General features: G+C 47.5%; 1 protein-coding gene across 1 annotated transcript; it reads left to right on the forward strand.

Annotated features, from left to right (window-relative positions):
* The first annotated feature begins 1,058 nt into the window (after window positions 1-1,058).
* SULT2A1 (sulfotransferase family 2A member 1) lies at window positions 1,059-14,666 on the forward strand. Its single transcript, XM_059665988.1, has 6 exons — window positions 1,059-1,654; window positions 2,390-2,598; window positions 5,220-5,346; window positions 10,141-10,235; window positions 10,768-10,948; window positions 14,058-14,666. Exons 1-6 carry the CDS (start codon window positions 1,522-1,524, stop codon window positions 14,168-14,170), a joined length of 858 nt encoding a protein of 285 aa, XP_059521971.1. The 5' UTR covers window positions 1,059-1,521; the 3' UTR covers window positions 14,171-14,666.
* Window positions 14,667-21,377: the final 6,711 nt, after the last annotated feature.

A 21,377-nucleotide genomic window follows, 5' to 3' on the forward strand; every position in this document is an offset into this window, starting at 1 on the left:
TGCCCGCAACCCAGGTACATACCCTTGACCGGAATCGAACCTGGGACCCTTGAGTCCGCAGGCTGACGCTCTATCCACTGAGCCAAACCAGTTCGGCTCCCATTGATTTTTAGAAAGAGTGGCAGGGAGGGAGAGGGAGAAAGAGAGAAACATTGACTGGTTGCCTCCCGCACACTGACCCTCCAACTACTGAGCCACACCAGCCGGGGCCACATTTGTATTTTCAAAATCATAACATTCTAATGTCATGGTCAAACTGGAAGGAAAGGAAAACATTTGGTGCATGCATGTAAAAGACAGATAACATTTTGAGTCATACTCCACTATACTGTGGATATTTTATTCCTTCAAAAAAATGTATGTTCCCATAGTGGCAGGTTATACTGTCTCATCTCTTAGAAAGTATTGGACATAAAAAGTTCACTAATTTTTTCATACCTAAATGAGCAATATCCAGTAAGAGCACAGGATAGCTTTTTAAAAAATATATATATTTTTTATTGATTTCAGAGAGGAAGGGAGAGGGAGAGGGAGATAGAAACATCCATGATGAGAGAGAATCATTGATCAGCTGCCTCCTGCACGCCCCACACTGGGGATCGAGCCTGCAACCCGGGCATGTGCCCTGAGTGGGAATGGAACCATGACCTCCTGGTTCATAGGTCAACACTCAACCACTGAGCCACGCCGGCTGGGTAATGTTTGGAATTTTAGAGAAAAAAAGGAATCGAAGGAAGAGTGAGGGCAGCTGAGCCTGAGTTAAGAACCAGTGAGATCTTCCCCTGGGACTCCCCTGGGCCCTCCTTTGAGCACACCCTCACTTTCCCTTCTCCTCTCCTTCCCCCACAGGCACGCATCTCCTCAACTCTAAGGGACCCCACGAGCCTTGCAACCAGGAGAGCAACGGGCAGCAGCAGCGCATCCTGGGTTAATCCCCTGAACCTGTCCCCAAAGCTCCCTTTTCTCTGACTCTCCGAGCTGACAGCCGCCCCACCGTGGCTCCCTTCTTTCCCGTGAAGTTCCTAGAGCCAAAGCAGCCCCCTCCAGTCTCTCCCGTTGCTCCCACCCTTGGCCCTTCCTTGTGTCACAGTCCTGGCTTTATTTAGTAAACGTGGACAACCACCTGGACTCCTGTCGTGTAATCTTTCCCGCACGAAGTCAGGAGCCCACACACTACAGCTCCAACCAACTGAGCTCAACACATTTGTAATCCACCCACGTTTCTACATCCCTTGAGCTCTCGTTGTTGCATTCCTGGTCCTCTCCCAAGAATTCAAACTCAGATTACCCAATAGTGTGCTCCGAATGACTTCACGGTTGCTCAATATCCTCAACCGTGTGGTCATCTATTCGTTACGATATCTACGTCTCCCTGTCAGCAGGCAGCTCCTCCACACACTGGAGCGGTTAATGATTGCTCTGCCTTTACTATAAAAGGGGACCTGGCGACAGCTGCCACCGCCTCTCACCGCGGGTGGCTACGGCCGGAGCTCTCACAGCAGGTACAGAGAGCTCGCGGTGATGGCAGACGGGTATGTGTGGTTTGAAGGGATCCCTTTCCCTGTGGTGGACTGCACCCCTGAACACCTGAGAGCAATGCAGGATTTTGTGTTCAAGGATGAAGATGTCTTAACAGTGTCTTTCCCCAAATCAGGTAAGGAAGCCGGACCAGACACTGAGGCAGGCTGGGCCTATGTCCCTCCGCCGTTCACTAAGGGCATGGAGAGCTTTCTCTTTGCCAGCCAATGACAAGGCTGTGGGGGCATAGAGCTGTGCCCGGATGCCAACGATATCCAGAGAAGAGGAGGTGGCCAGGCTGTTACACAGGAAGATGAGTGTTTGGAGGGGGTAATGGAAGCCCTTAGGGGAACCCATAGGAACGCATCCTAGAGCAGATTCGGGTGCTTGTATGGAGAAGTGGAGGCGATGACCAGTGAGTCCTTAAGGAAAAAATAGAAGGAAAGGGGCCCTGGCTGGTGTTGCTCAGTGGTGAGGGCATCAGCTCAAGCACCGAAGGCTCTCAGGTTTGATTCTTGGTCAAGGGCACGTATCTTGGTTGCAGGTTTGATCCTGGCCCCAGTTGGAGCGAGTGCCGGAGGCAACTCTCTCACATCAATGTTTCTCTCTCTCTCTCTCTCTCTCTCTCTCTCTCTCTCTCTCTCTCTCTCTCTCTCTCCCTCTTTCTCCTCCTCCTCCTCTTTCTTCTTCTTCTCCTTCTCCTTCTCCTTCTCCTTCTCCTTCTTTCTCTTTCTCCTTTTTCTTCTCTCTAAATTCAATCAATAAATAAAATTTTAAAACAGAAAGTGGGTAAGAGGGTGCAGTTTATCACACTGTTTTCAAAAGTCAGATGGTAAGAATGAGTGCCCATCCTTTTTCCTTCTTTATCCAGGAACGAACTGGTTGGTTGAAATCCTCTGCCTGATATACTCCAAGGGAGACCCCAGGTGGGTCCAATCTGTGCCTATCTGGGAACGCTCTCCCTGGGTAGAGAACACGCATGGGTATCAGATCCTAAAGGATAAGGAAGGCCCACGCCTCATCACCTCCCATGTCCCCATCCACCTCTTCCCCAAGTCTATCTTCAAGTCCAAGACCAAGGTCAGTGCACAATGGTCGAGCTATGTTGATTCCTGCTTTTCCAACTCCCACGTGCCTGGGAATCACCTGGAGACCTGGCGGAGTGGCCACGCCACCCAGTAGGTCTGGGGTGGGGCCGAGAGTGCACCTTTGGCGAGGCCACGGTCCATACTTGCGCCAGAGGCAAAGCGAAATGGTGATGCCAGGATCTCAGAAAACCACGTTTTAAACCCAAGCGGAATTTATAACTGTGTTCCATACTAGACGACTCCCCTTTTGTTGCTCTAAAAAATAATTAGCCGATCTTAATTAAAAAACTGCCTCCTGCCACTCAGGTAGAAGCAGCAGACACTGAGTTCGGCGGGTAGAGAGGCGGGAAATTCATAATTCAAGGCTAAGTCTGGGTTGAATGCTCGGGCATCATGATTGTTTTATTAACTGCTGTGTCTTCCTATGTCTAGCTGTCTATTGGGTGTAGCAGCCACACGAATCTCTCATGGGCTAACCGATGATCCCCAGAAGGGATGTGGAAATCCAGGACCTGGCATAGCTCAGATGACTTTTAGAAACACCCCTTCCTGGAAGGTGCTCATTGGTTTGTGACTTAAAAATATGTTTTATGCTGAAATTCGATGGCGAAGCTTAGCATAATGTTCTCTTCTCTCGGAGAGTTCACAATGTGTGACAGCACCATGAATCTTTTAAAAAAAATTTATTTTTCAATTACAGTTGCTAGTCAATAGTTTCAGGTGCACAGCATAGTGGTTAGACATTTGTGTAACTTATGCAGTGGTCCCCACTAAGTCTAGTACCCACCTGGCACCAGACATATTACCACAATATCACTGACGATATTCCCTTTGCTCTACTTTACATCCTCAAAGAAATCTAAAACACTAATTTGAAAAGGCATATGCATCCCTGTGTTCATTGTAGCATTATTTACAACTAGAGGCCCAGTGCACGAAATCGTGCACTCAGGGGCAGGGTCCTTCAGCCTGGCCTGCACCCTCTCGCAGTCCGGAAGCCTTCAGGGGATGTCTGACTACTGGCTTAGGACATCCTTAGCGCTGCCACGGAGGCAGGAGAGGCTCCTGCCACCGCCGCTGCACTCGCCAGTGGTGAACCTGGCCTCTGGCTGAGAGGCATTCCCCCTGTGGGAGCACACTGATCACCAGGGGGCAGCTCCTGCGTTGAGTGTCTGCCACCTGGTGGTCAATGTGCATCATAGCAACCGGTCGTTCCGCCGCTCGTTTGATTTGCATATTAGCTTTTTATTATATAGGATAGCCAAGACATGGAGCAACCCAAGTGTCCTTCAATAGGCAATTGGAGAAAGAAAATGAAGTGTTTTTTTTCTTTTTAACTTGTCACTTCTCAAGCTTGTTTATGACACACCTATTATTATAAATGGTGTTAAGCATATTCACATTGTGATTTCTCGGTGTTTGTTAAATCCCCGTGTGGGGAAGCTGAGGCCTAGAGAGAGCTGGGGCCTGGAATCACGTCACAAAGAAAGTTGGTGCTGAATCCGGATTCTTGCACCTTTGTGCCTGTCTGTGTACCAACATGGAGTATCAGCTTGTTGAATCCTTGCCTATGCACACAACTGCGTAACTGCCTCTCAGATCCAGATGTGGCATATTTTTACTTCCCCCCCCCAAAAAAATTCCCTCATGCGCTTCCCAGTCAATGCTCACCCACAGCGGCGACCACCTGCTGACTCTAACTCTATAGATTCGTTTGCTCATCCTCCAAAGTCACTTACATACACTTAGACCATACAAACATCTGCTGAGTATTGGTGAATGTAGCATGATTTCTTAGTCCTCCCTCCTATTAATAATCTTTAAACTATAGAAAGTAAATATAATTCTGCTCACCTTCCAAAGCCTCTGGTTGCTTCCCAACATGCATAGACATAATGTCCCAGACGGAAGGGACGATGCTGTCTTCTTCCATTGTTATATTCTTGATATTATCCCGGGAACTTTAAAATATGTATTTGACTAATGAATGCAATAGCTAACTTATTAAAAGAATCCATTGAGCCTTAGCCAGTGTGGCTCAGTGGTTGAGCATCAGTCAACCTATGAACCAGGAGGTCACAGTTTGATTCCTGGGCAGGGCATGTGCCCAGGTTGCAGGTTCGATCCCCAGTAGGGGGCGTGCAGGAGGCAGCTGGTCAACGATTCTCTCTCATCATTAATGTTTCTATTTCTCCCTCTCCCTTCCTATCTGGAAACAATAAAAATATATATTTTTAAAAGAACCCATTGAGCCTTAGCTAGTTTGCTCAGTGGTTAGAGCCAATCACTGAAGGGTTGCAGATTTAATCCCAGTCAAGGGCATGTACCTCCATTGCAGGCTTGATCCCTGTCCTTGGTTGGGGCATGTGTGCGAGGCAACCAATTGACGTGGCTCTCACACATCAACATTTCTCTCTTTCTGTCTCTCCCTTTCCCTCCCACTCTTTCTAAAAATCAATGGAAAAACCACCTCAAGTGAGGATTAGCAAAAAAATAAAATAAAGAACCCATTGACATTTAATAGGCATTTCCTAGGAACTGGCTTTTTGTTCTCTGTTTTTGTGAAGATGAGGAAGGATGGGAAACTTTCATCGTCCCACTTTTCTCTTCCAGGTGATTTATCTCATCCGAAATCCCAGAGATATTCTCGTGTCTGGTTACTTTTTCTGGATTATTTCCAAGTTCGTGAAGAGACCAGAGTCCCTGGAACAGTATTTCGAATGGTTCACCCAAGGACACGGTGAGTGAAAATATGTAAAATATGGCAGCTGCGGGTTTGTCAGGGTCCTTTGTCAGACCCCATCGCATAGCCCACCTGCTGCTCCACATCCCACTCCCCCGGGGGACAGGGCCCATCACCATTGGAACCCAAGGCTTCTAAATCCATGGCCTCTCTCCGATCAGAGCCCCAGCCGGCCTTTCAGCTTGCCCCTCACCACACCCCAGCTGCCTGATACTAACACTGAGCACTTAGCTTCTTCTCTCTCTTCCCACGTGTTGCTTTTGAAGAGTCAGCTTTTCATTGGGCTGCTGAACAACACAAGCCTGACTTGCCACCGTTTTTCCAGATCATCCTTATCAAGCTCCCTTTATCCTCTTGTCCTTTTGGTCGCAAAGGTGTATGTGTCACGCTCGGATCTCCATCCTTTTCATTACGCAGAGTCTCTAGGCTTTCTCAAATCATTGAAATTTTTCACTTTCCCCCAAAACTATATGATGAGCCCCATAGTTCAGCAGTGACATGTCTCCCTGGCTTTAGACCTGTTTCTTTAAAGCCTACGGACATCTACCTGGAGAACCACAGGAACCTCGAATTCAATATGTCCAAGATGGAACGCATTGCCCCCAATGGCTCCTACTGCGTATTTATCTCATTAAATAAACTAGAGGCCCACTGCACGAAATTCGTGCACTTGGGGGCAGGTCCCTCAGCCCGGCCTTTACCCTCTTGCAATCTGGAAGCCCTTGGAGGATGTCCTAAGCCATCAGTTGGACATTGGACATCCTTAGCGCTGCTGCAGAGGCAGGAGAGGCTCCCGCCACCGCCGCTGCACTCGCCAGCCTTGAGCCCGGCTCAGGGCTTCTGGCTGAGCGGCGCTCTCCCTGTGGGAGCGCACTGACCACCAGGGGGCAGCTCCTGCGTTGAGTGTCTGCCTCCTGGTGGTCAGTGTGCATCATAGCGACCGGTTATTCTGCTGTTTGGTCGATTTGCATATTAGCCTTTTATTATATAGGATAGAACCATCCCTCATCCAAGGGCATGAATTTGACATCCCCAAGTGTCATCTTTTCCCCCCTCCACTTCCCCAGGTCCCTCACCTCTTTCCTTTATCTAAATCCCACAACCTTGAGTGATGTCTTCATCCTGGTCTCTGCTAAAATGCCTCTGTATTTAGAAAAATCTCCCTTTTCAACACAATATAAAATTGCCTCCCTCCCCATCTCTATAGTATTATCTTCCCCCCCTTAGTACTCATCACCGATGAGTATGTATTCTGACTCTTTGTTTGTTCCGCCTGTCTCCCCGACTGAAATGTGAGCTCTTGGGGTTGTTCATTCTTGACCCCAGGTCCTCCAGTGGTGCTTGCTACACAGCAAGCAGCTGATACGCCTTCCTAAATAATGAGTATTTATTTGCTATCCCTTTCACTATTACTCCCCACCTAGATTAACATAACAGACGTGGCGGTGTCCTTGTCTACATGCCCTTTAGTCTTTCTAGGCTATGTTGCAATCACCTGTTACGTGTGGACAAGTACACAGTCCCTGAAGTGTTTGCCCTCGGCATAAAGGTCAATTTCAAAGCCCACAGTCGTATTTCTTTCTTTTTTTTGGTCTAAAGTTTTACATATGTCTCCTTTTCCCCCAATTGACCCCCCCCCCCTTCCCCAGCCATTCCCACCCCGGGCAAGCCCCCACCGCCCCAGTGTCTGTGTCCATTGGTTATGCTAGTATGCATGCATACAAGTCCTTTGGCTGCTCTCTAACTGCCCCCCCCACCACCATTTGTCTCTGGATCTATTCTTGTTCATCAAATGATGTTGATCATTATATCCCACATATGAGATCATGTGATATTTATCTTTCTCCGACTGGCTTATTGCACTTAGCATAATGCTCTCCAGTTCCATCCATGCTGTTGCAAATCCACAGTCCTATTTCTTGTTGAGCTGATCCTGGCTGAACTCTCCTGCTTTGCTTCAGGCTACTCTTTCAGACAAAAAGGCCAAGTGAACCCAATGGGGCAAGCCAGAGAAAAGGGGCCTTGGGGACAGATTCAGGGGGTTAGCCTGGGAGGAGCCCATTGCTGCCCTGGTTGCAAGTCTCCTGGGGACCCTGAACTGATGCAGGCCTGTGGGGGAAGAAGAAGGGGAGAGGGGAAGGGAAAGGCACAGGCATGCTCCTGGGTGGGGGAGAGTGAGCCTCGATTCTTTTTTGGATGCATTTCATTTCTTCTTAGATCATGACATCTTTATATTACACTAGAGGCCTGGTGCACAAGATTTGTGCACTCAGGTGTGTGTGTGTGTGTGTGTATAGGGGGGTCCCTCAGCCCAGCCTGCACCCTCTCGCAGTCTGGGAGCCCACAGGGAGCAGGCCTAAGCCCTCAGACCTCAATCCTTAGCACTGTTGCGGAGGGGGAAGAGGCTCCCACCACTGCCACTGCACTCGCCAGCCATGAGCCTGGCTTCTGGCTGAGAGGTGCTTCCCCTGTGGGAGCGCACTGACCACCAGGGGGCAGCTCCTGCACTGAGGGTCTGCCCCCTGGTGGTCAGTGCGCATCATAGCGAGTGGTCGATTTGCATTTATTTTTTTCTCTCCAGCTGGGGCCAAGGAAGTGCCCGATTGCGGCCCTCAAGGCTCCGAGGCAGGGCGTCTAGCCTTTTATTATATAGGATTTTCCAGTTGTTTGTACCTGATTTGGGGGGGATGTAACTGACTTTAAATGTTGATTGAAGATTCACCAATCTGAATGAACTCTATTCTTAATTCTAACTTTGGTTCTCTAGGAAGCATAAATGTAACCTTTAAGCAATGACTATTATCTTAATTTCTAATACCTATGTATTGTCTTTACTTTTTTTCTTTTACCTCATTGGCCAGAGCTCTGGGACAATATTGAATAACAGTGTATCCCATAGTGTATAATTCTCTCAATATACTCTTATATGCAAGTTGATAATATTTTGTTAAAGATTTTTAAAAATGTTTTTATTATTGATTTTATAGAGAGGGAGGAAGGGAAAGGGAGAGAGAGGTAGAGAAACATCGATGTGAGAGAGTAACATTGATCAGCTTCCTCTTGCATCCCCCAACCAGTGATCAAGCCCACAACCTGGGGAACTGAACTGGCGACCTCTCAGTGCATGGGATGACACTCAACCAACTGAGCCACACCGGCCAGAGCTACGCTCATTTTTAAGTGATAGATTAACTGAGTAGAATTCTCAGTTGATAATTCCCCAGTACACTTTGGGGTCAAGAAGGGGTTAGGTATGGTAGGCAGCCATTAAAAAGCATAAAATAGTTAAGATATAGAGGGTGGAGTGAGAAGATTTACTTCCTGGGAAGATAATATAAAATACAGGGAAAGGCAGTTTTCAAGGAGATGTGCCTGAGGACTTCCTGCATCGGTGAAGTCTCAGGTTGAAGAACCACGCCAAGCTGCACAAAGACTTATGACGAGTTGTTCTTCACCTGGTCTCTAGGAAAGCTGCAGTGGGAAAAAGGAAAGAAAATCTTAAACCAGAGGAAAGGCAGATAATTTCCAAAGGAACAGTAATTACAACAGCAACAAGGATAGCAAGAAGACAACCCAAAATTCTAAATGGTGAACAGATTTGGGGCAGCAAGAATACCATTCTTGTATGGCTCTGACAAGGTCTTCTTAGAGACCCTTGGAAATTGGGTACAGCCTTGGTTGGTAACTCAGTTGGTTGGAACATCCCCCCGATACACCAAAGTTGTGGGTTCAATCCCCAGACTGGACACATACAAAAAGCAATGAATGAAAGCATAAATAAATGGAACAACACCTCTCTCTCTCTCTCTCTCTCTCTCTCTCTCTCTCTCTCTCTCTCTCTGTCTGTCTCTCTCTCTCTTTCTCTCTCTTCCTGTCTTCTCCCTCCCAAACCCACTACCACTCTAAAAATCAATTCTCAGGTGATGATTAGTGAAAAAGAAAATTCAGTACAGTCCTGGCCAGGTAGCTCAGTTGGTTGGAGCATTATCCTGATTCACCAAAGTTGTGGGTTCTATCCCTGGTCCAGGCACATACAAGAATCAACCAATGAGTCCTGGCCAGTGTGGCTCAGTTGGCTGAGTGTTGTCTGTGCACCAAGAGGTTGCTGGTTCAATTCCAGGTCAAGGCACATGCCATGGTTGCAGGCTTGATGCCCAGTAGGGGGCGTGCAGGAGGCAGCCAATCAATGCTCTCTCTTTCTCCCTCTCTCTCTCATATCAATAAAAAAAACATTAAAAAAAAAAAAAAAAAGAATCGCCCTAACCGGTTTGGCTCAGCGGATAGAGCGTCGGCCTGCGAACTGAAGGGTCCCAGGTTCGATTCTGGTCAAGGGCATGTACCTTGGTTGAGGGCACATCCCCAGTAGGGGGCGTGCAAGAGGCAGCTGATCGATTTTCTCTCTCATCAATGTTTCTAACTCTATCCCTCTTCCCTCCTCTCTGTAAAAAATCAATAAAATACATTAAAAAAAAAGAATCAACCAATGAGTACACGAATAAGTGGAGCAACAGATCTCTCTCTCCCTCCTTTCCTCTCTCTCTCTAAAATCAATTCCCAAAAAATTTTTTAAATAGGAAAACTGGGTACAGAGTCTGCTCTCAATGACCCAGGCTCATACAAGGTAAATGCCTGATGTTGGATAATAATTTCCCATCTCTACACTCATTCATTCAGCAAATAGTTATGTGCCGGACACGGTGGGAGCAAGTGTGCCCACAAGACTGAACATGACAGGTGGGCCCCTGCTATCACAGTCTGTAACCCACAGCTCTCTCTGCCTCCCCTGCACAGTGGCGTTTGGATCGTGGTTTGACCACACCCGTGGCTGGATGTCCTTGAGAGGGCAGGAGAACGTTTTGATAGTGAGTTACGAAGAGCTAAAACAGGTAACTATTGCTCCTGTGGTTAGCACACAGTCTCATCACATTGTCACTCCCTCTAGCTTCCATCCACTCCTCTGTGTCTCGAGTCCACCTTCTCAGTCGAAGTTTAGCCTTGTGAAGGGTCCTCAGGAGTGAAAGAAGCTCCCTGGTCTCCATCGTCCCACTTCTGGTCGGCACCCCCAAGCGCCGTGCTCTACTTTTCATGTGTTCTTTGCATTGATTTTAGAGAAAAAGGAAGGGGGAGAAAGAGAAACATGGATTGGTTGCCTCCCACACGCACCCCAACTGGGGACTGAACCCACAACCTCCCTCTCTCTCTCATCTCAATAAAAAAACATTTGCTCTTTCTTTTCACCTTCTCCCCTTTCTTCATCCTGGTCACATTCAACTCACCACTTCTCATTTCTGTGCTGCTCCTCTCTTCCTCTCCCTCCTCCTTCTCCTGCTCCTCATTCTGCCATTCATTCCCTCCTTCTCATCTCCTGTCTATGCCCTTTGTTTTTCATACCCTCTCTTTTGCTCTTCCTTCTTCTAGGACACAAGAAGTGTTGTACAGAAGATCTGCTGCTTCCTGGGCAAGAAATTAGAACCAGAAGAACTGAACTCACTCCTCAAGCATAGCTCCTTCCAGGTCATGAAAGAAAACAAGATGTCCAATTACACTCTCCTGCGTGGTTGGCTTATAGAGGATAAGAATGGGTCACTTATGAGAAAAGGTAAAAGCAAATGGTCCGACTTCAGAAGGTATCAGAACATGTAGAGGGCACTCTTGTGCTTCCAGCAGGACACTAGCAGCTGGGACTAGGGAGTGTTTGAACTTATCAACCTTAACTGTTCATCACCCAGAGAACTTCTCACATGCTCTTATCAGAGTACTGATGTGGGCTGCAGACACCTGGAGGAAGTTGATTAGACCTGGAATGGTCATCTGACTTAGGCAGGTCATTCAGATTCTCCCTTCTACGAATTTGGTGTGGGGGATATCCACTCTGCTAGTGGTGCCCAGGTGAATTCTCCATGCCTGCCAACCTGCCAGCTGTGGTTGTCCTGGGAAGTGAGGACAGGAGTGGGGTTGGTCATGGTGCCACCCCATGGCTGAGTTAGCACGGAGAACGATTCTGAACAATGAAATGTATAAACAGTGACTCAGCTGGAGAGAAGAAAGACAAGAGAGGAGAGACTTTTCTCTTTGCTGAGAGCCTGTCTTGCGATCAGACCCTGTGGGGAATGATTAATCGTGTTCATATCTTTGGGCTAAAGATGAGTGAAGTATGTCCACTGCATAGAAGAGGAGGAGCCCATTTTCCCAGAGCCCTACAGTTCAAGTATATCCAGGATGATCCATGGAAGAAAGAAATTAAATGCTTCAAAAGACTTTGAATAGGTGGGGCCACCACCCAGGGCAGAAGGGTTGGGGGCCACCACCCCAGTGGGCCAGGAGGCCAGAGCATCAAGACAAAGAGGCTGATTCTCCATCCTTACAATCTAGAGCAGTGTTTCTCAACCTTCCTAATGCTGCGACCCTTTAATACAGTTAGTTCATGTTGTGGTGACCCCCAACCATAAAATTATTTTCGTTGCTACTTCATAACTGTAATTTTGCTACTGTTATGAATCATAATGTAAATATCTGATATGCAGGATGTATTTTCATTGTTACAAATTGAACATAATTAAAGCATAGTGACTAATCACAAAAACAATATGTAATTATATATGTGTTTTCCGATGGTCTTAGGTGATCCCTGTGAAAGGGCCATTCGATCCCCAAAGGGGTCACGACCCACAGGTTGAGAACCGCTGTTTTAGAGAGAGGAGAAGGGAGAGAGAAACAATGATATGAGAGAGAATACTGATTGGTTGCCTTTGGTATGTGCCCCAACTGGGGAATTGGACCCAAAACCTACGTATGTGTCCTGACTGGGAATAGAGTCCAAAACCTTTTGGTGTCTGGGTCAACACTCCAACCGACTGAGCCACACCTCTCAGGGCCTATTGTAATTTTTAAAATGTTTATTTATTGCTTTTAGAGAGAGTGAAAGGGAGAGGGAGAAACATTGATTTGTTTTTCCACTTATTTATGCATTCATTGGTTGATGTTTTTGAAAAGATTTTAAAATTGATTTTTAGAGAAAGAGGACAGGTGAGGGAGAGAGAGAGAGAGAGAGAGAGAGAGAGAGAGAGAGAGAGAGAGAAACATTGATCGGCTGCCTCCCGCATGCACCCACTAGGGACCATGCCTCCATCCCAGCTTATAAAGGAGACATGTGCCCTGACCAGAAATCAAACTGGCAACCTTTTGGTGCACAGGACGATGCCCAACCAACTGAGACACACCGGCCAGGGCCATTGCTTGATTCTTGTATGTGCCCTGACCAGGGATCCAACCCGTACCTTGGCGAATCGGGACAATGCTCTAACCAACTGAGCTACCCAGCCAGGACCATACCATTGTATTTGGGAAGCAGACCACATGTTTGGTTCCACAGGTTCACCTGCACAGAAACATTCTCTCGATCTGATGCTGCAAACAGGGTAGCCATATTGAATTTACAGAGATTCTGGTTCCTCAAGTGCTTAATCTGGCTCACTCAAAGTCAGCTGTGATATGGAGGATAAGAATCTAGTATAATAAAAATTGTTCTAGTAATGAAGGTGATGAACGCAAGAGTAACAGCAGATGTTTATAGAGTACCAATTATTTGTTAGACATTCTGTTATATGATTTCTATGCATATAAGTATATAATATATATTACTATTTTATATATGATTATATATTATTCTGTTGTATATTAATTTAATCAATGTATTAATGTAGTTAAGATATTAATATAACATCAAAGTATTAATTTATATGATATAAAAATAATATAATAATAAATTAAGAGCATGGCTTCTGATGTCAAAATCTTTTGCTTCAAATAGTCTGAGAAGGGGGGATGTCTAGCATGTTTATGGCAGAATGAGAAGACTCAACATGATGGAGCTGAGTAAGCAAGCGGATGGCCTTAAGAGGCGGAGTCAGCCCTAGCCAGTTTGGCTCAGTGGATAGAGCCTGGGCCTGTGGACTGAAGGGTCCTGGGTTCAATTCTGGTGAAGGGCACATGCCCGGTTGTGGGCTCGATCCCCAGTAGGGGGTGTGCAGGAGGCAGCCTATCAGTGATTCTCATCATTGATGTTTCTATCTCTCTCTACCTCTCCCTTCGTCTCTGAAATCAATAAAAATATATTTTAAAAAAAGAGATGGAGTCAGAGAACTGAGAGGGGACCAAATCACCAGAAGCCCCGTGGAAGCCATAAGCACATTCACTGAGTGAAACCTCAAGTCCTTGGAGAAGTGGAGCAGGAAGTGACATGATCTGGAATCAGGTCATCTTGTTTCTCTAGGAATCTAGGTAGCTGATGTGCTGAGGAAAGCTTATAAAGGAGACAGACTCAAAACAGAGAGACTAATTAGAAGTCTAATACAATAATCCAGGTGAGAAATGAGGTTGGCTGGGGCCAAGGTGGTAGCAAGAGAAGTGGTGAGAAGTGTCGCGCTTCTAGCTGCATCAGAACACAGAGCTGCATGTATCACTGATGAATTGTGTACATGGTAGGTTGGGAGAGAGGAGAAGGTAGGAAATAGTTTCCAGACGAGGTGACCGTGTAAATGGGTAAGACTGCCGGCAGTCAAAGGCCCACCATGACCCACTGGCCTTTCTGCTATATTAGCTGCAATTTCCATGTCAAGGGGAGAGAGGGATAGGTCGAGAAGGAGATGTCTTGGGGCCTTGGGACCTGCCCCTCCATCTGATATGAATCTCTATTCTATGTTTTCCAGGCATTTCTGGAGACTGGAAAAATCACTTCACAGTGGCCCAAGCTGAAGTCTTCGACAGGATATTCCGGGAGAAGATGGCGGGCCTCCCTCCAGAGCTGTTCCCATGGGAATAATGTTCAACGATGTCTAGAGCTCACGGAGATAAATATTTGTCCTCCTGCCTGTGTACATGTGAATGACTGCTGGCAATTGCATAAAACCTGTTACTTCATCCTGGAGCTTTGAATCATCAGATTTCTGAACTTTGGCGACTTGACTGTTAAAAATTACTAGGGTAGTCCAGTCAGTGTGGCTCAGTGGTTGAGCGACAACCTATAAACCAGGAGGTCACCGTTGATTCCCGGTCAGGGCACATGCCCAGGTTTTGGGCTCAATTCCCAGTAGGGGCCGTGCAGGAAGCAGCTGATCAATGATTCTCATCATTGATGTTTCTCTCGCTCCCTCTCCCTTCTGCTCTGAAATCAATAAAAAATAAAACTAAAAAAATTACCAGGATACCTATAATTCACTGCATGGCATCCCAGCTTTTTAAAAAATATTTAATACATACAGAACACAAATATTACCCAAAGCTATGCCAAATTTTTTTTTATAAAAATAAAAAATTAAATGACAGAAGTTAGGTATCTTCCCAATTGGTTATTATTATCATGACCTTGCAGTGTATAATTCCTCACCTCACACTATTCTCTTACTATGTGGTGTTTGACCATAAACAATATGTGGTATCTATGGAGGCTTTTAGATCTTAGATAAATGGCACGCTGTATAATGCATTCATCAACTAACATTTGAAATCAGTATTTTATATGTGGTTTTCACCCATGTTGCTTATATAACTGGTTTAATATTTAGCCTTGAGACATATTTTCGTGACCCCTTCTCCTGGGGATGAATCTGGGTTCCTTCCCTCCCAAGTTTTCCCCTGTTTAAAACACTGCTGTGGCCTAACATGTGCTCTATCCCGGAACACGTTCGACAATGAATGGGCAAAGGCAATGTGATCTCTGCAGCAATGGAGGATTATCCAGCGTTCGGGAAAGAAATTCTGCTCATTGCGACAACATGGATGAAGCTGGAGGCCACTGTGCTGAGTGAAATAAGCCAGACAGAAGGACAAATAGCGCATGGCTTCACTTAGGCGAGGAACCTGAAAGCCAAACGCAAGGAAAGAGAGTCGAATGGTGGTTGCCAAGGGCTGGGGGAGGGATAATGGGAGTTGCTGTTCAAAAGGTACAAAGTTCCAGTTATACAAGATGAAAACTTCTAGAGACCGCTGCAGAAGTGTACCCACGCTGTACCCTTAGTTAACGATACCGTATTGTGCATTTACAGTTTGTTAAGATGGTACATCTCACCATCTTAACTGTTTTGTGCTCACATAGGGTATTTTATTGGGTGATTGTACCGAAATTTACTTGGTTCATTACATCCTTCATGGGCACCTGGGAAGTTTCTGGTTTGGGCTGATAATCCGTAATGCGCGTTTGAATGTGCCTTCTTGTGTGTCTCTTGGTGAGCATTTCTGTTGGGTAGGCGCCCAGGACTGGAACTGCGGGCCCATAAAGCTGTGGGTGCGTCAGGGTTTACTCAGTGTTCCAGAGGGGCTGTTCCAACTTAAATTCCCACCTGCCGTGGACCCAAATGCTTGCCAAATTAGCATTTCCCAGCTGTTTGGTTTTAGCTGGGAACAAATACTAGGATAATGTCACCCCCGTGTCTTTTCTCTGCTTTTCTCCCGCTTGAATGTGGAACAGCTCTCCCATCTCACCCAAGGTCTCCGCTCTGGAGCAGTGGCGTATTGGTGCCCCCTGCTGGCCAGAAGGCATCACAACAGGTATGTGGACACCCCGTCTCACCCAGTCTCTCCCAGTCCTACGGGTGCCCCTGAATAAACCCCATCTTTGATCTGACCCAACTGTGTCTCTTGCAAGTTGTTCACTATGACAACAATTTAAAAACGGCATTAGTTTAGAGTTATTTCCTGTTAGGCCTTTTATTTAGAGGAATTTCAAGTACAGCATCAAACAATGCTAAAAATTATTTTTTTACAAGCAAAATTATGGGCAGATACTGTATTCATTTACTATAAAAACAATGGTGACCATTTAAAAAATCTTTCTTTTTATAGCACTTGATTTTTTTAGGTGGAATAAGATACAGTGAGTTTGAATTTTCTTTTCACGAAATAAAGTCTAGGTCTGGTCTCAATAATGACAGCAATATATTATCTGAGTCCATCAACTCCTCAGCAGAAATTTGACTGAGAGTTGCACCTTAAAATCCCTTGGGAACTTTTTGTTGTTGTTAATCCTTACCCGAGGATATTTTTTCCATTGATTTTTAGAGAGTGTAAAGAAGTGAGGGTCAAAGAGAGAGAAACATCTGCGTGAGAGACACATTGACTGGTTGCCTCCCACATCCACCCCAACTGGGGCAGGCAGTGGAACATGCAACCCAGGTACATGACCTTGACTGGGAATCCAACCTGTGTCCCTTCAGTGCTTGGCCAATGCTCTAACCACTAATCCACACCAGTCAGGGTCCCTTAGGAGCTTTAAACACACTGGCCCACTCCCAGAGACACGGCTTACCTGGCCTGGGGCATCAGAATGTTAAAACTCCAGGTGACAGCCCTAGCTGGTTTGGCTCAGTGGATAGAGCATTGGCCTGTGGACTGAAGGGTAGCAGGTTTGATTCCAGTCAAAGGCACATGCCCAGGATGCGGGCTCGATCCTCAGTAGGGGGCATGCAGGAGGCAGCTGGTCAAGGATTCTCTCTCATCATTAATGTTACTCTCTCTTTTTCTCCCTTCCTCTCTGAAATCAATAAAATCCTATATAATAAAAGGCTAATATGCAAATAGACTGAATGGCAGAACAACGGAATAACCTGTTGCTATGACATGCACTGACCACAAAGGGGCATGTGTGGAACATGGCAGGCGTTGGCTGGGGTGGGATGGTGGAGCCTGTGAGTGGGGGCGCCAGACCAAGGTGGGGCGCCTGTTGCTGCCATCAGGGCAAGCCTCTGGTGGTTACTGAAAATTATTTGCTCCCACGCACCACAGTCCCGCCCGGCACTTGCACCTGCTGTCGGTGCTGGCCCCACTCGCTCTGTGCCATCAGTGGGTGTGAACAGTGGCTGCATACCCTGATCGCCCATGAGGGCTTCTCCACCTCCCCCTGCTCCTGAGGGGTGATCGGGGCAGCAGCTGCTGCTCACACCTGCTGACAGCACCAGCCCCAATCACACCACGCCTTCAGTGTGTGCAAGCGGGGCCAGCGCTGTCAGCACGTGGGAGCGGCTGCTGGCAGACAGGGGACTGGGGCCACAGTGGGAGGGGGCCAGGTGGGGGCTACCCACAGCCATGTGATTGATGGTGCAACAATTTATCTTATTATTATTATTATTATTATTATTATTATTATTATTTGTGCTATGGGTATGCAAACAAAGGGAAATTCTTGCTCTGGCACTAACCTGGAAGACCCAGATATGGGGACGTTCCAAGACCTGCCTTCAGACTGTGTATATAATGGAAACCTCATGCAGTCATAAAACCTTGGGTTTAAATAACTCTCTTACTTTGTTGCTTTGACAAATGGCTTAATGTTTTATAGCCTCAGTTTTTCACTCTGTAAAATGGGGTGAATAATAGCTACCTTTAAGAATGGTGTGAGCATCATATAATACAGCATCTATAACAGGCCTTCCATGGTGCCTGGTAAAACACACACACACACACACACACACACAAACAAAAAAACAAAACAAAACAAAAAAACCGGCCTTCAACAAGTCACCACCCTCTTCCATCCTGAGCTGAGGGGGCAGTCTGGATGCTTTCATGGGGGATGGTCAGGGAACAGCTGGGCTTGTGAGGAGAGGTGGGTGGAGCCTCCTAGGAGATGAGAGAATTCAGGAGAAGGTCCGAAGGGGTGCCGGTCCTGCTGGGGAAGAGCTGAGATGGAACTGAGAAGATGAGGAAGAGAGGGGTCTGGTTTCACTTACTGGCAATCCAGCCGTTTTCTACTCAGCTGGTCAGGACTAAGCCAAACTCTATCTCCATTTATTAAAACATTAATTCCGGTTCCATTCGCTGATGGTCCTTGGATGCTTGGGGGACCCCAGGGGCACCGCCCTCCCTGATCCCTGCCCAGGGTGTGAACCTGAATCTCATCTCCTGCCTCCTGCCCCTACGGACTCCCCCACCTCAGCTTCCTCTCCTGAGGAAGATGGAAATTTCAATTTCTTCCTGCCCCTCTGACAGTACCGGGGTCTGAATGGAGTTGTGGTTTTCGTGGTTTTAGCATCAGATAAACAGGAGAGGCCTTCATTACATCCTGGTGGTCTGTCTTCCCCTCCCCCCCGCCAGCACTCCCCTCTAGAGCCATTCACATGAGTGCCCTCCTCCCCCCGCCAAGCCCCCAAATCGGATCTAATTCTTTCTATTCTGGGGAGGCTGGCGGGGCCTAAGAGGATTGGAGCATTTGCTAAATGGGACCAGGACAGGGTCAGAGAACCAGCTGTGGGAGACGCAGGGGCCAGGATGGTTACCAGGGAAGGGTAGAGGAAGCCAATGATGGAGAAGGGGTGAGCAGGGCTCCTAACCTACCGGGGTGGGGTGGGGGTATCAAAGGAGGGGGCAACACTCACAGGCTCTGCAGGAAACAAGGCAACCATGCACTTCATTAAATTTCCAACAATCAAGCCCCAAGCAATGTCCAGAAAAGTTACAGAGTTTTAACAATTTGAGTCAGGTCCCCGCTCAAAATTTAGAATCAACTGATAACAAAGTAATATGTCAACCAAATCCTATAAACAGGACAGATTTTTTTTTTAAATACCATCCAAAATGTTAGACAATAAAAAAGTACTAGAAATAAACCTTCAAAAATATGTACCTCAGGCCTCGATGATTAAAAGAACACTTCATGAAGACTCCGTAAACAACCCAAGGACGGAATATCCCACTTAGTTTGTAAAGCTCAGTGGTGTATAAAGATGTCAATTGCCGCCAGAAACGTTCATGGACTTAATGCAACTCAAATTAAATGGCCTACGAGGCTGGGCTGGGTCCCTTGGGAAGTTCAGGGGCAGCATCACTACAGCAGAACATGCACTGGGAGCAGCAATTCGCTCCGAGCCCTGAGAACCCACCGTGAGGTCACGTGCACCCTTAATAACACAGCGAGGATGCGGGGGCCACACAGGGAACACAGCTATGCCACCTCCCCAAGTTGGATACATGGAGGTGCGTTAATGCTGCAGAAGAGCAACCAGCGGGAAGAACCAAGATGGCGGCACAGGTAAACACTTGTACTTGCTGCCTCCCACAACCACATCAAAACTACAACTAAAGCCCTGACCGGGTTCGCTCAGTGGATAGAGCGTCAGCCTTCGGACTCAAGGGTCCCAGGTTCGATTCCGGTCAAGGGCATGTACCTGGGTTGTGGGCATATCCCCAGTAGGGGGTGTGCAGGAGGCAGCTGATCGATGTTTCTCTCTATCCCTCTCCCTTCCTCTCTGTAAAAAATCAATAAAATATATTTTAAAAACAACAACAACAAAAAAGCTACAACTAAAATACAGAACAACTATCATCCAGAACCACAGGAAAGCGGGCTGAGTGGAAGTCCTACAACTAGAGAGGTGAAGAAAGCACACTGAGACTGGTGGGAGGTGCAGAGGTGGAGAACGGGCTGGTCCGGCGCCCGGGTGTGCCGCTTTTTTAATCAGGAGGGAGACGGCCTCTGTGGAGGCCGCCTGGAGGAGCCAGGAGTCCCAGCCCCACACCAGACCCCCAGCCCAGGGTCCCAGAGCTGGGGAAAGGAATCCCTATTGGGCTGTAAGAACTACGGACTGTAAAAATCACCGCGGAGCCCTGACCGGTTTGACTCAGTGGATAGAGCGTCGGCCTGCGGACTGAAGGGTCTCGGGTTCGATTCCGGTCAAGGACATATGCCTTGTTGCGGGCATATCCCCAGTGGGGGGTGTGCAAGAGGCAGCTGATCGATGTTTCTCTCTCATCGATGTTTCTGACTCTCTGTCCCTCTCCCTTCCTCTCTGTAAAAAATCAATAAAATATATATATATATTTTTAAAAAATCACTGTGGATTGGGACTGAGTGACCCACAGGCTGCTGGAGACCCAGCTGCTCCTCTTAAAAGGCCAGAACCATGAGCTGAATTTACAAGCTCCCGCTTGCTCTGAGCTCCAGTGCCGGGTGAGGCACTCTGCACATAAGACTCTGTCCACAAGGCCTGGAGCTTCAATAGCACCTACTGGTCAGCCCACGGGGCACACCCTAGGGTCCTGGGATCCACTCTTCCTTGCCTGCCCCTGGGGGAGCCACAATCATTGATCAGTTCTTTGATTGAGCAGCTACTGCACCCAATCGCTGTCCTGAGGGCTGGGAGATCTCAGTGGCAAGGCTGCCTTGGTCCCAAGCTCTGGGAGCTCTAACTTAGGGGGACCCTGCATTGTGTCTTCAGGAGGTCCCCATCACAGTAAACCGTCTCTCCTGTAGACCAGTCAGTGCCCAGGGGTCATCCTCTCCCTTCCCGGTCCTGGGAGCCCCACCTCTCCCACCATCCAGCTGCCTCCTCCCAGGTCCCCAGCGCCCACTCCCACTTCTCCAGTCCATCCTCCACGTTTTCCCCCAGGCCCTGGAGTTGGAAGACTTCACACACCCTGGCCCTGACCGTGGTTTGGGGTCGGGCTGGTTTCCCTGTGCGGTGGAGGGGAGATGGGGTGCAGGTGGACAGTTAGCTGATTTCCCTTGTGAATGGATGACCTGGGTCTGGTCTATGTGTCACTGGTCACCCAGCCCAGCCCCTCTGAGCTGCACAGGCCCGTGTCTAAACATAGGGCTGGACTCCTTGCTTGTCCAGGTTCTGCTGGGGACTCAGGTCTGGAGACGGGACACCTGGCAATGCTCATCCCCAGGGGACTTTTATTAGAATCCATGGGAGAGACGATGACCTGGGTGATCGAATACAAAACCCCCCCAAAACTATGAGATCTCCTTGCTGGATTCAGCTCACTGTCTGAACTGCCTCTTCCCGTGTCAGGGTAGGGTCTCCCCTCACTGGACATGATTTCTGCTTCCTGGGAGCACATTCTTGGGACCTCATCTTCTTGTGCCAGGACCCTTCTGGGGTCAAGGGTCAGGGTAAGCCTCACTGAGAAGGCTCACCATCCAGTAAGCTGGAAATGACCTGAAAGGTCAAAATCAAATAAAACATATAGATATTTTTATTTATGTCTGGCTCTTCTTTTTGAACTGCTACTTAATGATCTGTAGTGGAAAATCC

This window comes from Myotis daubentonii, chromosome 15 (genome assembly GCF_963259705.1).
Source record: "Myotis daubentonii chromosome 15, mMyoDau2.1, whole genome shotgun sequence".
Classification (NCBI taxonomy): Eukaryota; Metazoa; Chordata; class Mammalia; order Chiroptera; family Vespertilionidae; genus Myotis; species Myotis daubentonii.